This window comes from Pinus tabuliformis, chromosome 5_1 (assembly GCF_031772625.1).
Source record: "Pinus tabuliformis cultivar Carrire ecotype Pingquan chromosome 5_1, CPIR1, whole genome shotgun sequence".
Classification (NCBI taxonomy): Eukaryota; Viridiplantae; Streptophyta; class Pinopsida; order Pinales; family Pinaceae; genus Pinus; species Pinus tabuliformis.
Window position 1 is genome coordinate 850,136,412 of NC_142305.1, and position 14,488 is coordinate 850,150,899.

The following is a 14,488-nucleotide window of genomic DNA, read 5'->3' on the forward strand; positions in this document are numbered from 1 at the left end:
ATTTAGTTGATTCTTCATCTTTGGTCATATATGGGTACAGCCATGTGGGCGGCCGAGTCGCTGAATCGTATTATTTCCGTTCTTAGGACTGTTTAAAACAAAAAAGCATTTTTATATGAATTAAATTTAATTTTGTTTTCGTTTATTTTTTTGATAAATGTTTGGGTGGTTAATTGTATGGGTGGCAGAAAGAATATTTAACAAAACAGTATAACTAATGTTTTCTGCTACTTAGTTTAATAAAATATTTTAATGCTTATGATGTGTTCTATGTATTCCAAACAATAATAAAATTCTAAAATGATTTAGATAAATATTTCTTTAATTTTTTTTATTAATTTTTAGTATAATTAAACATTTTTTTGGTAGATAAATATTATATATATATATATAATTGATAACAAGTTAATAATTATTTATTTAATATTGAATGACGGTAATTTTTTATAGAATGTTCATATTATAGTACATATGTCATGTCACTGATATAATGAGAGTTGTACAAATTGTACACATGTTATTTTTACATATTTTTTTTAAAATTTATATTATTTAAATTATTTTTTTGTAAATTAAAAAATAAAACTCATAAAATTTGTCTATTCAATACTTTACACCAATGAGAAAAGGAGTCATCTAAGGAGATGGAGGAATTGCTCAGACTACTAAAAGTAGCCAAAATCTCGGCAAAAAAATTTGGACGGCTAAAAGCAGCGAAAATCCCAGCAAAAAAAATCAAAAAATCTTCTAGAGTCAGTGATTGAATCATGTTTTTGATGGTGGAAATGGATTCAGCACCATCAAAATCGTCGAGGACACCTAAAATTTTGAAGTTTAACAACTATAACTTGGATTTACAAAAATTCTTGCGAGATTTTCTCTAAATATGACCGGAATTTCCATAAATTTCCAGGCAACTCCTCCTCATGACTACCCGATGAGAAAATGAAGCTTTTGAATTTAATTACGAACCATTTTTCTTTATGGTACATAGTAATTAATATATAATGTTATTTTTTGAAATTATTTATATTTACTGTTCATAGTAATTAGTGATATAGTACATAGTAATTAATAATAGAGTCATATTTCAAATATATAGAAATAAATTTTATTTAAAAATAATAAATCTAATTTCATAATGTCAAATTTTTAATAGATTTTAAATTTTTTTTCCCAAAGAAAAAATAATAACATATCAATGAAAAACTGAAAGTTACCAACATTTATAATAAAAAAAATTATTGACAGTTTTTTTCCCTTTAATGAAATAGAAAATTTTTAACTTGAAAATATATATGCCGCAGCAATTTGTTTTTTTCGCGGTGACAAACTCTATTTGAAATTGTGTTATAAATTTAGCTTATTAAATCTAGTAAGAAATAATCAATGAAATCGTTACGATTTAAATTTTAACGTTGATTCGGAATTTAGATTTTAACTTTAATTTCATTACGAAATTGCTAAGAGGTAAGCAAGCTTGAAATTTACTTATTCAATGGTGTTGTAGCACTGACTGATTGTGTTATTAGCAAATTTGAAATCAAAATACAGGACGAAATTAATATTAACAAATTTCCAGAGAATTTAAAATAAATATATTAAAAATAGCAGTTGTCTATAATGAGATTTTTTGGAAGTTTTTCTGGTGGGTTTTTTGGTCAAAATCCGGCAGCAATTTATTGGAATCGCAAGTTTGATAGCTAGTTTCTGCACAATCAAAGCCTCCCAGGGGTTTTTCAGGGTGCTGAATCCAAATATGCAGTTAAAAAACTATTTTAACTGCAACAAATCAAGATTTAACCTCAATTTCTTCCGCAGATTCCGTCACAGGGAATCTCCAAAAAATCGCATTATAGACAACTCCTTAAAAATACACTATTATATAAATCTTCACTTGATAGGCATATGGGATTTCAAATCACATAAAGGTATACACAAGAATTGTATAATTAAAATTTGAAGAAATAGAAAAAATAATAAGCTTGAGAAGTGTTTTACAATAGAGAATGGAGTCTTTTGTATCATATGAAAGAGATGTTATAGAGATGTTATAGTGTAGTATGTTGTAGCCAATTATCAATATAGCATTAAATAAAAAATGATAATTAAAAAATATAGTAGATGATAATTAAAAAACATAATTTTATTTTAGTAGAATTAGTAATTAAAAAACAAGTTTGGTTCAATTTATTATATTATAATTTTTTTTGTATGTTTTGTTGGACTACATCTTCATCATATCTAATGTTTCACTTGTAATTTGGCATTAAGGAGTGTTCAACTTTATCATATCCAATATATCACTTGTAATTTGACATCAAGGAGTGCTTTAACATAGTACCTTATCACCCTTTATGGAAGACCCCGTGGACAAATTATGTCTCATATGAAGGAGATGTTATAGTACAACTTAATATCAATCAAGCATTAAACCAAAAATGATAATCAAAAAACATAATGTCCACTCTAGTAGAATTCTTAATAAAAAATTAACTTAGCTCAATTTATTATAGTACAATTTTTTTTTAAGCTTGGTTTGACTACATCTTCACCATGTCCAATATATCACCTAGAATTGAAGAGGTGACGTGACATGGAGTGGGTGATCATGACTTCACATGCATTAACAGTGCAACCCATCAAGATCTATCCAAAACCAAGTGAACAAAATTACATATTCTAAATAGTATTACTTGTAAAAATTAATAAATTTAATCACAAAAAATATTATATCTATATATATAAAAATATTATATCTATATATATATGTGTGCTTTTTATTAGAGATTAAATTGTATTTTGAAAAATTTGACTTCTCTGCTTATTTAATAGATTTATGATTAATATAAATTTAGACCAGTTACATTATAATTTAGATCTTAATTTCTAATTTATAAAGAATATAGTTATTATTAAACATTATTCTCAAATATAACTTAATTTAAATTTTATTTGTAAATTAAATAAATTTATTTGTAAAGACATAAACTTCGATTCCCTTACTTCCTCATGTTCAGTTAGAAAGCATTTAACTGTTTAATAACAATTTCAATCCTACTCCATTACCACAACTGATCAGAACATCTTAAACCTAAAAATAAATTAACAATTCAAAACCTAAAATTAAAATAAACATTGAAAACAATATTCAGTGTCTGGCTTGTTCTGAGAATCCGATTACTTAACATGCGCATAATGTGCGAGAAGAAAATGAAAGCCCCATTGACTCCGACGGCTTTGACAATGACAGAATCCAACAAATTTGACTTGGGTTATCACGTAAGCGTACCATGTTTTGGTGTGCTCGTGGGTATAATGAATCCTTCCCTATTTCTTACTGAGACAGAAGCTTCCATTGGATGAAGAAAGAAACAATGCAGCCACACTTGACTTCGTTATCACTCATTGTATTCATCGGCTAATCTGGGGGCGTATAAATAATGTTGGCATGGGCTGCTCCAGGTAAACGAAGCTGCTAACGCCCTGTAAATAATGTTAGCAAGGGCTGCTGCAGATCAGGAAGCTACCAACGGCGGTAGAGTCCTAATGGCAGTTGCTGGAGGTGTTCGGCATGCAGGGAGGCTAGTGGCCTCTCCGTTTCTGGTAAAGACATACCGTTTAGTGGATGATCCCTCGACAGACCACATTGTTTCATGGGGCGATCGTAACAACACCTTTGTGGTATGGCGCCCCAAAGAGTTCTCGGCGTCTGTTCTGCCATGTTATTTCAACCACACCAATTTCTCCAGCTTTGTTCGACAGCTCAATACCTATGTAAGAATTCCTTCTGTTTTATAATGATTTTACATATTTCTCTAATGTAAAAGTAGGCTAACGCAGAAGAAAATATAGGGCGTTAATGTGCTTGATGGATTTGATGGTGTAGGGATTTCGAAAAATAGTCCGGGGACGGTGCGAGTTCGCGAACGATTTGTTCAGGAAGGGCCACACACATCTGCTCTCTCATATCCAGAGAAGAAAACCGTCCAGTACCTCCACCGCGCAGCCACCGCAGATTGAATATGATAAATCAACATCGCTAAACCCTAATTCATTATCTACAGTACAAGACTCCTGCGTTCCGGCGGTGGCCCCTTCTCTTTCGGAAGAGAACGAGATACTACGAAGAAATAATTCGTTGCTCTTGTCGGAGGTCGCCCGCCTGCATAATATATGCGGCAATGATGTCACGCTATTTAGTGGGCACAACACCAATAATCCTTCATTAACCGACATGGACGGATCGAAAATAGACAACGGCAGCCCTAGTAGTTCAATGACAGAAGTTGCAGAGCCGATCAATATGATTCCTCCAAAATTGTTCGGAGTCCCTCTTTATTAGGAAAACCCCGTATCTTCTTACAGCGGTAGGAGATATTATCTCTTTAGACCACTTCCATGATTTTAAGGTCATGGGCTGAGCTGTATGGTTTCCACATGAATGAAATCCCATTCACAACGAATTGGTGTTCTATATTGAAGACTAGTTGCTCTCCCTTGTCTATATTAAGAATATGAGTCTGCGAAAATTATCAATATTATGCTGTATGTTAATTTACTATTACCTCGACTGAATGTTAAGTTTGTTTTTTTAAGATTTTTTCGGTTCCATGGGCATTTATTTATCGGGCATATGAGTTTTACAGTTGCTGTCATTACTGTGGCGGACCTGATAGACTTGTGTTGATTTCGCATATACTTGCAGGGGCTGTCACGCGTTAATTAAAACGCCACGTATTTCGCTACACTCGGTGGATGCCTCTATATTGATATTTTATTATTTTCATCGATGCAGAGTTTTCATCCATGCACAGAGGGAGCAGCCTAACTATTAGAATTTTTTGTTTTAGTTTATTTTGAGTTTGGTGATTTCATTTTTGGTGTTATTGTGAATTCTAATGGTTTAGAATCAGGTTTTCAATGTTTAGAGAGATTAAGTAACCTGAAAAACATCGGTTACACCCAATTCTTGTATAATATTATACAATTAAAAATTGAAATTCCAAAAAAATTCTTAACCAATTTGACAAAGAAAAACGCGAGAAAAAACCAAAAGCTTCTAGAATATTGCTTGAATGTAAACTTGAAATGAAATGTATTAAATTTTTAAAAAAATGCCAATTGTACATTAATTACTTTATATCTCATGCAAGCCACATAGAGTAGCTCCCTTTAGACGTTCCCATTAGCGGATCTACTTATTGACTATAGCAAGACACACCTATCTAGACATAACAAAATTGTGAGCATTTACATTTATAGTTATTGGTTAGTTTATCATTTTTCACATTATATTAGAAATTTTGAAACTCATTATAAGGAGAACACATGCTTCTATTTTTATTAAATAATTTTTAAATTTAATGCAAATAAAAATTAAAAGAGGAATTGAGAACGTATTTCAAAATAATAATATATATATATATATAGATTTTTCTTAAAGGTAAAATAGAGTAGGTAACAAATGTTATATTGTTTTGTTAGATTATAGGGTTGTTTACATTTCACTGATAACATGTCAACTTAACTCTAATCAATTTTTTTTTCTATTAGGTAATTGTCAAAAAATATATCATATTGGGAGAGGTACTTTTCCATCCAACAATAAAAGAGTACATAAGCCCAAAACACTAGTAAAATAATAATGCAGCTAGGTGTCATTATATTCTAGAAGATATTACTCTAGCTGGATTGTTTTGTCCTAAACTATGTTTGGTCCTAAACTAGGTGATGTTAGAGGTTGGAATTCACATTGAACATGTTTTTCCATGTGCACCAATCTACCTTACAAATGTTCCAACTTTTTCTAAAGATGCCATCATTTGCTTGGTAGACTTGCTAGTCCGTAGTGCATCTACCACTGATTTCTCTGGAGGTCATTCATGAAGGAAATGAGTGCACTTTTTTCGTCATTCATGTCCCTAATAAGTTGTTTCAAGAGAATTTTGAGATGATTGAAATTTCTACAAAGGTTTTCCTATCCGCTACGAGATTTGTGAATGCCAGGTGTGTTGATTAGGTTGGATTCTAATGCCTCACCCTCGGAAAATGCCTCCTCGTGATTCCAACTTTATTTCTATCTCTCACCAACCCCCTTTCTCAATCTTCCTCATTGACTTGGCATTATAAGATTCCCAAAATTGCAATAAGCTCTGAACACTAGGAAACTACAAGCAAGTCGAAGGGGAAGGACTGACCACACAACCCACATTCTTAAACTATTCCCAAAATAGGGGAAACTCATTCAGACATGCTAATACAACATTCCCACTCATATAGGGAAGATTGGCAACTCCCCAACCATAGGATTTATTGAAATACAAAACCTTCCACATGAAAGACAAGATGAAGAGGATGTTTTGACAAAATACCATCATGTAGTTTCCTTTTGATTCCACCCCTCCCCAAGAAAAAAAATATACTTGAGACCCAAAATCCATAGATTATGCACTGTGCTACATAAACTTGAGGAACATAACCAATGATGTTTCCAAAGGAGGGCCAAAAATCTAAAATAAACCAACTAGATGCAACCCCACTACTAATACTAGATAAAAATACCATATTACCTTATGCCTACGCTGAGACTTCAAAAGGGAGCACTTCTTTGAGTACGTTCAGAAATGGAAAACCTCCAAGTATGTTTGCCTTGAGCCTATCTAGAATCGAGAATGCATAGTAATCCAGATACTAGGACCCCACATGATATGCGTGAGAGGCCACAATAATCCTTTTGCAAAAACATGACTCCCAAAAAACTCCCAATCCCTAAATTCCTTACTAAACCTCATTAACGCCAACCAAACACAATATAAGATAAAGCCATCACAAGTTGTAGGGGTGTTGGGCTAATGTCCCAACCTCCTATAGATACAGTGAACTCTTCTTTACAACATTACCTTAAAATATAACTTGAATATAAATTTAACTTGCCTACACAGTATCTTAACTTTTGTTTACATGCTCTTGTGCATGGCAGAGGTGTGTCATGCCACCCTCGCCTTATTATTCTTGGATTCGGTGGGTTAGTGGGAACCCTCCTCGATGTTCTCTTGCCACCACTCACCCACCCCCATCGCGGAGTTGTACTATGAAATTTTGTCACATCTTTTTATATAAACATTTTGATTCAATCAAAATACATGAAAAAAATATTAATTACAATAAATTGTTGGTAAAATGTGATAAAATCCTTCTCAACTATATGGGTAGGGTTTCCTTTCAATCATTGGATTATGAAAACACTACTTTCTACTATAGGAATTACTAACATCCAGGTCATCCTCAAAATGCATGCCCCTTTTTGCAAGGGGTCTTTTCTTCCTAGGATTATTAGATAAGCAGGCATAAGTGGAGAGATCCAAAGGGAACAAAAGGGGCCAAAAACATTATGGGTAAAAAGCAAGACAACTCACAACAGTAGAAGGCATCTACTACCAATCCAACTCCTTCATACTTAGCTCAACCTCATGTGGTACCATCTTACCCCTCATAAGATGAGGTTCACCCATCAAATAAAAATAAAAGTAAATTAGCCACTCATCTACTACCAATCAAACTCCTTGGTACTTAGCTAAGCCTCATGTGGTACCATCTCATCCCTCATAAGATGAGGTCCATCGATCAAATAAAAATGAAAGTGACTTAGCCATAATTATGGCTCTCATAAGGAGTGGGTAAAAATGTACCCAATAGTGAATCACTATATTGAAAAGGAACCAACTAATATGAAAAACATTGTCCCAATTATATCTAGCTAACAATTTTCTCAAGTAAAATGGAAAAAAGGAAAAATCTATGACCAATGGTGGGATCTAATACTAAAAATATAGTAAATATAATATCATGTATAATACTCATAGATAATGGATAGAATGTTGTAACTTGATATTTTGAGGTAATACAAATTAAGATTCAAAATTTTGAAATAACTCTTATAAATATAAAAACAAACTCTAACCAACATTGAATGGAGTAAAATTAAACATGTGAATTTTTTTTTTTTCAAAATGAAATGATTTTTTCACATACAAATGATATTTTTTATAAATATATAATTTAATAATGATATTGGAATATGACATAAAACTATTTAAGTTCGGTTAAAGAAATAGATTAATAAAAGTTTACTCCCTTGTTTGTCACTATTTAGTTATTCTCGGTAATGTTGTTTTCTTCCGGTAATGAGAATAAGTTATTCCATGTAATGTTGTTTTATTTAGTGATGAGAATACGTAATTTTTTTTTAAGATAATAGTAAGTTTTTTTTTATTTTTAATCCCTATAGTTTGGAAAAAAATAATGTAATTGTTTATGAATTTAGTTAATTTATTTATATATATATATATATATATATATATATATATATATATATATAATTTAATTATATTTTAAATCAAAATTTATTACACATATAATTATTTAATTTTAGAACTATAAACAAATTTTATAAATAATGATAAAAAAATCTAAAAAATAATAATAAAAAAGTCTTCTTACTCTTAAAGTTGTATATTTATTTATTTATTTATTTATTTTTATTTTACTGAATTTATTAATACTAATAAAGATATTTTGTGTTTATTATTTTTGCTAAATTAAAAATGAGTAATACATTAAAAAAATTTAAATGAAATTTTGTTTTCAATATATTTTAAATAATTTAAGAGAAATTAATCTTTATCTTCAATTTTTTTTAATGTTTTAAAGATAAGAAATATTTTTATTTAAATATTGACTTAGTTATATAAAATAATAAATTCAACAATATGGTTTTCTTTTATAGTGATTAAATTAAAAAATACTTTTGATCTTGTAGATTAAGAATTACTTATTTTTAATATCTTAGTTTTTTTATTCTCTAATTCTTTATAGCAACATAATTTTCCAAAAAAAATTATATTTACTAACATTTTGAATAATATCCTTATTATATAAAATGATAATTTTCTTTATTCCTAAATGATTCACTAATGACTAAGCATGTTTATGAAATACCTACTTCTGTTGATGGTTATTTCAGTTGGAGTTAAAGCATTTTTGGAAATTCTCTTGTCTTTCATGTTATTTAAGTTTTTTATATAAGGTACCTAATCATAGATGTATTCGTAACTAGGAATATGTTTTGTTAGATGAAGAGAATAGGAAACGCATAATGCCTTAAATATTTGGATTATAAGTTGTAATTTTTTTTGGATTTAGTCTATCCTTCACCATGATTCTCTAAAAATATTGTATATCCAATTTTCAGGCACTTATAAAAGAATAGTAGTAACAAACCTCTCAAAAAGGAGTATCTTTTTATCCCACATCTAATGTTTCATTTATTTACCATTGTTTTCAAATCTATAATATCCTTTCCACCTTCCATTTATCATTTTTCAATGATATAGTTACAATTGATATTTTGATAACTACTAATTCTAAATATTTATAAGAAGGAAATTACTCCAATATTTAATCCTATATTTCATTTAATCTCTTCCAATTAACCCTCAATATTCCTAAACTTAATATCTTCCAAACAAACCTTACTATTCTTAAATTTGGAAAAACCTTCCCATACAACACCACCATTTGTAACACTCCTCTACTTGAGCATAATAACCATTTGTAACACTCCTCTACTTGAGCATAATAACCCCAAGCATCGGCCTATTCCAAAGGTCCATCATGGGCACTATGTGGAAATCTTTCTAAAAACAATATTGGAAATTAGTTATGTTGTTATAACACTTTTTCTCAGGAATTCAAGGAAATTAGTTATGTTGTTGTATCACTTTTTTCTAAAAAAATTCAAAAGCTTATCTTAAACACTTTTTCAAAAAAAATTCTACAACCAACCAAACAAAAAAAATAGTTTTATTAATGTAACAAGTGTATGCAATATTGTAACAAGATTATCCATAATTAATGATAACTCTTAAATCTAATATTTTTCCATGTAGCATCTAATTATATATAAATTTTCATTCACAAAATAATCTTATAATATAATTAATCATAATAATATTATAATGGAAAAAATGATTAAATTAATATATATATATAAATTATTATTATTATTCTTATTATTATTTAGAATTTTAATTTATTATTTGAGAATAAACATCGTAACCTTAAATTTCATCAGATATGAACCAATACGCTAAGACATTACAAAATGTACAATTCTTGTGGACGAGTGATACTAAAATCTGGGTTGACATTAACATACATTTATTTATTTATCTTACTGAAGTATTTGGAAGCAAATTTACGCTGAGTACGTATCATCATTTTATACTTTGTATATATTGAGTGGGTAAACGTCATACTTGTCGTTTTTTTATGTTGAAAATGAGACGGTGAAGGTTTGAAACTTTGTTACGTTTTTCCCATTAGGTTAATTGACATTTATGTGTAGTGAATGTACACGGTTTGAAATATCTTACATTGCCTTTTCTTTAAGCGTTAACAGATGTTATACCACTTAGTACAGAGGTAGATATGTAAATATAAATGTTTAATATTTAACCTAAAGAATATTGAAGGCTGGTTTATCAAAAATTAATATACTAGGGAATTGTTGTGGTGTAAATATTTAAATATTGATTTAATTAATAACAAAAATTGAAAATAATATTTAAAGAAAAAATTTATTTGTTATGTTGTAATTTTGTTTTGCATGGTAATTTAGCTATTTCAACTTAATTTAGTTTAGCCATTTCAACTTAAGTTAGAAATTATGATGGGAAAAATTTCATAAATAATTATATGCTATATTGATCAATGCTAAATTAACAATGGTTGTTAGAAAAATCATCCTATAAATAAATGGAGGCGTAGTCTAACTTAGACTATGCAATAAATTGAGATGTGAAGTGGATAAGTAAATTTCTTGGTCAACTAGAACAACTTGCATAATTTTGGTGGATAGTAACCGCTGGTAAGTCTACACATTTACAATGTTAATCCAACATAAGTGCTGAAAAGAACATAAATAATGGTGGGAAGTAACACCTATAAGTATATTTTTTACATGTTATTTCTATCTTTTTTTATGCAAAGACTTTCTTAAATTATGGTGGAAAGTAATTTATGGTAGATTTGTTACTTACTTGAGTGGAAGTTATTTTTGAATGTTTTTTTTGCAAAGCTTAGTAATAAAAAGGAACTACACAAATTTCTTAAAGTCATGCACAAATATTGCAACCATATCCATAAATTATGGCATAAAACATGTAAGACAATTATCACATGGAATTAGATTGTGTAAAGGCTATAAAAATTATGGTCCAATCAAATGTTTGAAACATATATATTTTTTAATAATATTGAAAAATAAATATTTATTTTTCAAAGTCAAACATTGTAATTTTCATTTATCAATGCTAACTAATAGTTATCAACACACAAATCTATTCTTAGAGTCTTGTCCTCACATGACCACATTTAAATTTAATTAATAAGTACATGAAAACTTAATACATACCATAAACTTACAATATAACAAGTTTCTTAGCCATGCATATTCACCCCCAATTTACCACCAATAATAACTTGTAAATAGGCTTTGTTAGAATACCATGGACCAATACCATTTCTTATCAATACCACATGACAAAAATTCATAACTCATTTCACAACAAAAAATAAAAATGTAAAATATTTTAGACCTTGCATCTAACATTCATTACATAGAGTAGAAATTCTCCATCATATGGATGTAGAGAGGGTGGGTGAGATAAGGACAGAGGGAGATAGTGACAAAATTGGAGGGTGGAGAGAGAGTGATGAGGATGGGAGAGAGGGATTAAGAAAGGGAAGGGGGAGGGGCGGAGATCGAGAGGGAGTGATGAACAAAGAGAGAGAGAGAGAGAAAGAGAGAGAAGGAGAAGGGGAGATGGAGGGAGAGAAAGGGAAGAGAGATAGAGAGAGGGAGACATAGAGGTGGAGGGGGGAGAGAGAGGGAGAGAGAGGGAAGGAGAGAGGGAGGCAAATAGTGATAGAGTTGGAGGGTAGAAAGAGAGAGAGAAAGATGGGGGGGAGAAAAAGGGAGGTGGGACAGAGAGGAAGGAAGAGAGAGAGGGCTTGAGAGAGAGAAGGAGAGATTAGAGCATGAGGGAAGAGAACAAGGGATAGGTGGGTCTAGCCTAGATATGGTATATGTATATATCAAAACAAGTTTAGATCCATCTTAACCCAAAATCTATCAATTGTTGAGAGGGAAAAAATCTCTTTAGGCACAAACCTCTTTTAAACTAAAAAGATATTTGATCCCTCTCGACATTTGATAAATCCGGATTTAATATGGACCTAGGATGGTTTTAACTTAATTCAGGCATATGTATGGACATTGTGTTACTTTTCTAAATTAAATATTTTTATTGAAATATTAAATTTTAAGATATACTTCTTTCATAGTGATAAATATTTTTTTGAAAAATGTTGTTTATGAAGTTTTGTTTAAAGAGATTTTAATGGGGTATTTAATAATATAGAATTATCAATTACTTTAATGGAGTGTTAAAGGAGTGACATCTCGGTGGCACATGGATACCACTACAATAAAACATAAAATTCAAGTGGCGGACACCACTGACATTATTCAAGGTTGCATGAAAGATTATATCCTGTAGGGTACACATTGTAATGAACCTCACCTCATGAAATACAAGATTGATGAAGGTATTAAATGGAGTTTTTAACTTCAATGAACAATAATTTGGGTAACTTACAACCACATATAAGACTATTTTAAGCCATTATTCCTATAGATAAACTTCATCATTTGCAGGAGTTGCCACTCATGTAGCTCAATGGGTGGTTTAGGTTGTAGACAATGATAAATTATATGAATCATTAGAACATCATAGTTCTTAGAGGGCTTAACTATTATCTATTTTACTCTATTTTGGTAATGAACACTTGTTCTCCATGGATTTTCAACATTTTATGTTTTTCTTTCTATAATATTATTCCTTGATTTTTGGCTTATTCTCTAGATTCTTGGTTTCCTCCTCCTTTCTTTTCCATGGTGTTAATTTTCTTCCTCTGTTTATCGTTTTTCATTCCTTAGGAATGGTTAAGAAAATGGATAAGGTTCATTCCTCTAAAGTTTATTTTATCCTTCTAGGGACTCTCCTTTTCTATTGGCCTTCCCACCTCCTGGTCCCAAGGAGCCCCCTGCATTTGCATGTTGGGGTATGGATCAATTGATCTCTTTTCTTGTAGTTCCATTATTGTAATTATTTATTTATAACACTTCACTATTTTATATCTTTTGTATATATTTGAATTAAAATATTTTTTGAGGGGCCTAATGTTGGGTGTGGAGCGTGATTATCTTTTGTATTCAAAGGTTTCAACCGGATGTATACCCTAAGAAGACTGTACACCCCTCCATGCGGGGGGGTGCAGGGCTGTGTGGACCCCTCCGCGCGGGGGTCCAGGGTGGCTAATCACCCTTTGCCAGGGGGTCTAGGGGCCAACAGTCCCCCAGCGAGGGTTCGGGGGCAGCGCCCATGAAGCTAAAAATAGATGTAAAATTGCCTTGTAAAAGTATAGTAATTTCTAGTCAATCTTGGTTGTTCATTAGGCAGATGATCTGACGGTAGAAGTTATGTTTAATTTAGGGTTTTTTTACCTAGAAGGAAACCCCTCGCTATATATGATGGAATTGTATTGTGTCTATGCATATCTGTATTCTGAGTGAGAAAGAGAGAGGATATCGAGAGCAAAGAGGGAGTTACAGTGGATCTGCTGTAGGTTGTATCTCTTCAGTTTGCTAGATAATATAATAAAAGAAGGACTGGTTGTTTCTCCGTGGACATAGCCCAAACTGTGTGAACCACATATATTTGTGTCTCTCTTGTTTTATGCGTTTTCTGTGTTTATATTTCTGCAATATTTTATGTGTTCCATTGCTCTATAATATATAATTTTCTAACAGCTAAGATTAAATTTTGATATTCTCAGTGACATATTTAAATATTTATATGACATTATAAATAAAATATTATTTATTTGAAAATATAGTGGGAGCTAGCACGTGAGTGATCATGCTACCTTACTGTTAGAGAATTGGTTAAATAAGTTGAAGCCCAAGGAGTGGGAAAGTTTTGAAGTGAAAAATGTCATAATCCAAACCTCCAACATTCCAAATATTCCTAACCACCAACGAATTGAATGATGGGAGAAATATTTCATGCAGAGTGGAAGGAAGTTATATTGCATGATTGAAAGGAATGCCTGTGGGAATTATGGTGAAAAAAGGACTAGACGAAATGAAAATAAATAGTTTGGACTCTAAACTAGGAGGACATTGCTAAGGTTTAAGGAAGAGGAAATTCATGTATTTATTATAAATTATGATAGAAGGGAAGCTTTTGTCTTTGGGTGAATTCTTAAAATGAAAATTCCTTTAGCTGGGAGGAACATGCTTGTTCCTGTTGTATTTTCAAGTATTTGGATAAGTGATCAGATTATTTTGTTTGAAATAGTT

At 30.8% G+C, this 14,488-nt stretch overlaps 1 protein-coding gene across 1 annotated transcript; it reads left to right on the forward strand.

The window, feature by feature from the left end:
- The first annotated feature begins 3,421 nt into the window (after positions 1-3,421).
- On the forward strand, positions 3,422-4,600 carry LOC149167523 (heat stress transcription factor B-4-like). Its single transcript, XM_089431548.1, has 2 exons — positions 3,422-3,777; positions 3,890-4,600. Exons 1-2 carry the CDS (start codon positions 3,496-3,498, stop codon positions 4,343-4,345), a joined length of 738 nt encoding a protein of 245 aa, XP_089287674.1. The 5' UTR covers positions 3,422-3,495; the 3' UTR covers positions 4,346-4,600.
- Positions 4,601-14,488: the final 9,888 nt, after the last annotated feature.

Excerpts from the sequence above, each read along its gene's own strand:
- LOC149167523 (XM_089431548.1), top strand. The coding sequence starts at position 3,496 with ATGTTAGCAAGGGCTGCTGCAGATCAGGAAGCTACCAACGGCGGTAGA. Across the intron at positions 3,778-3,889 it reads TTCGACAGCTCAATACCTAT|GGATTTCGAAAAATAGTCCG; the intron begins GTAAGAATTCCT and ends TTGATGGTGTAG.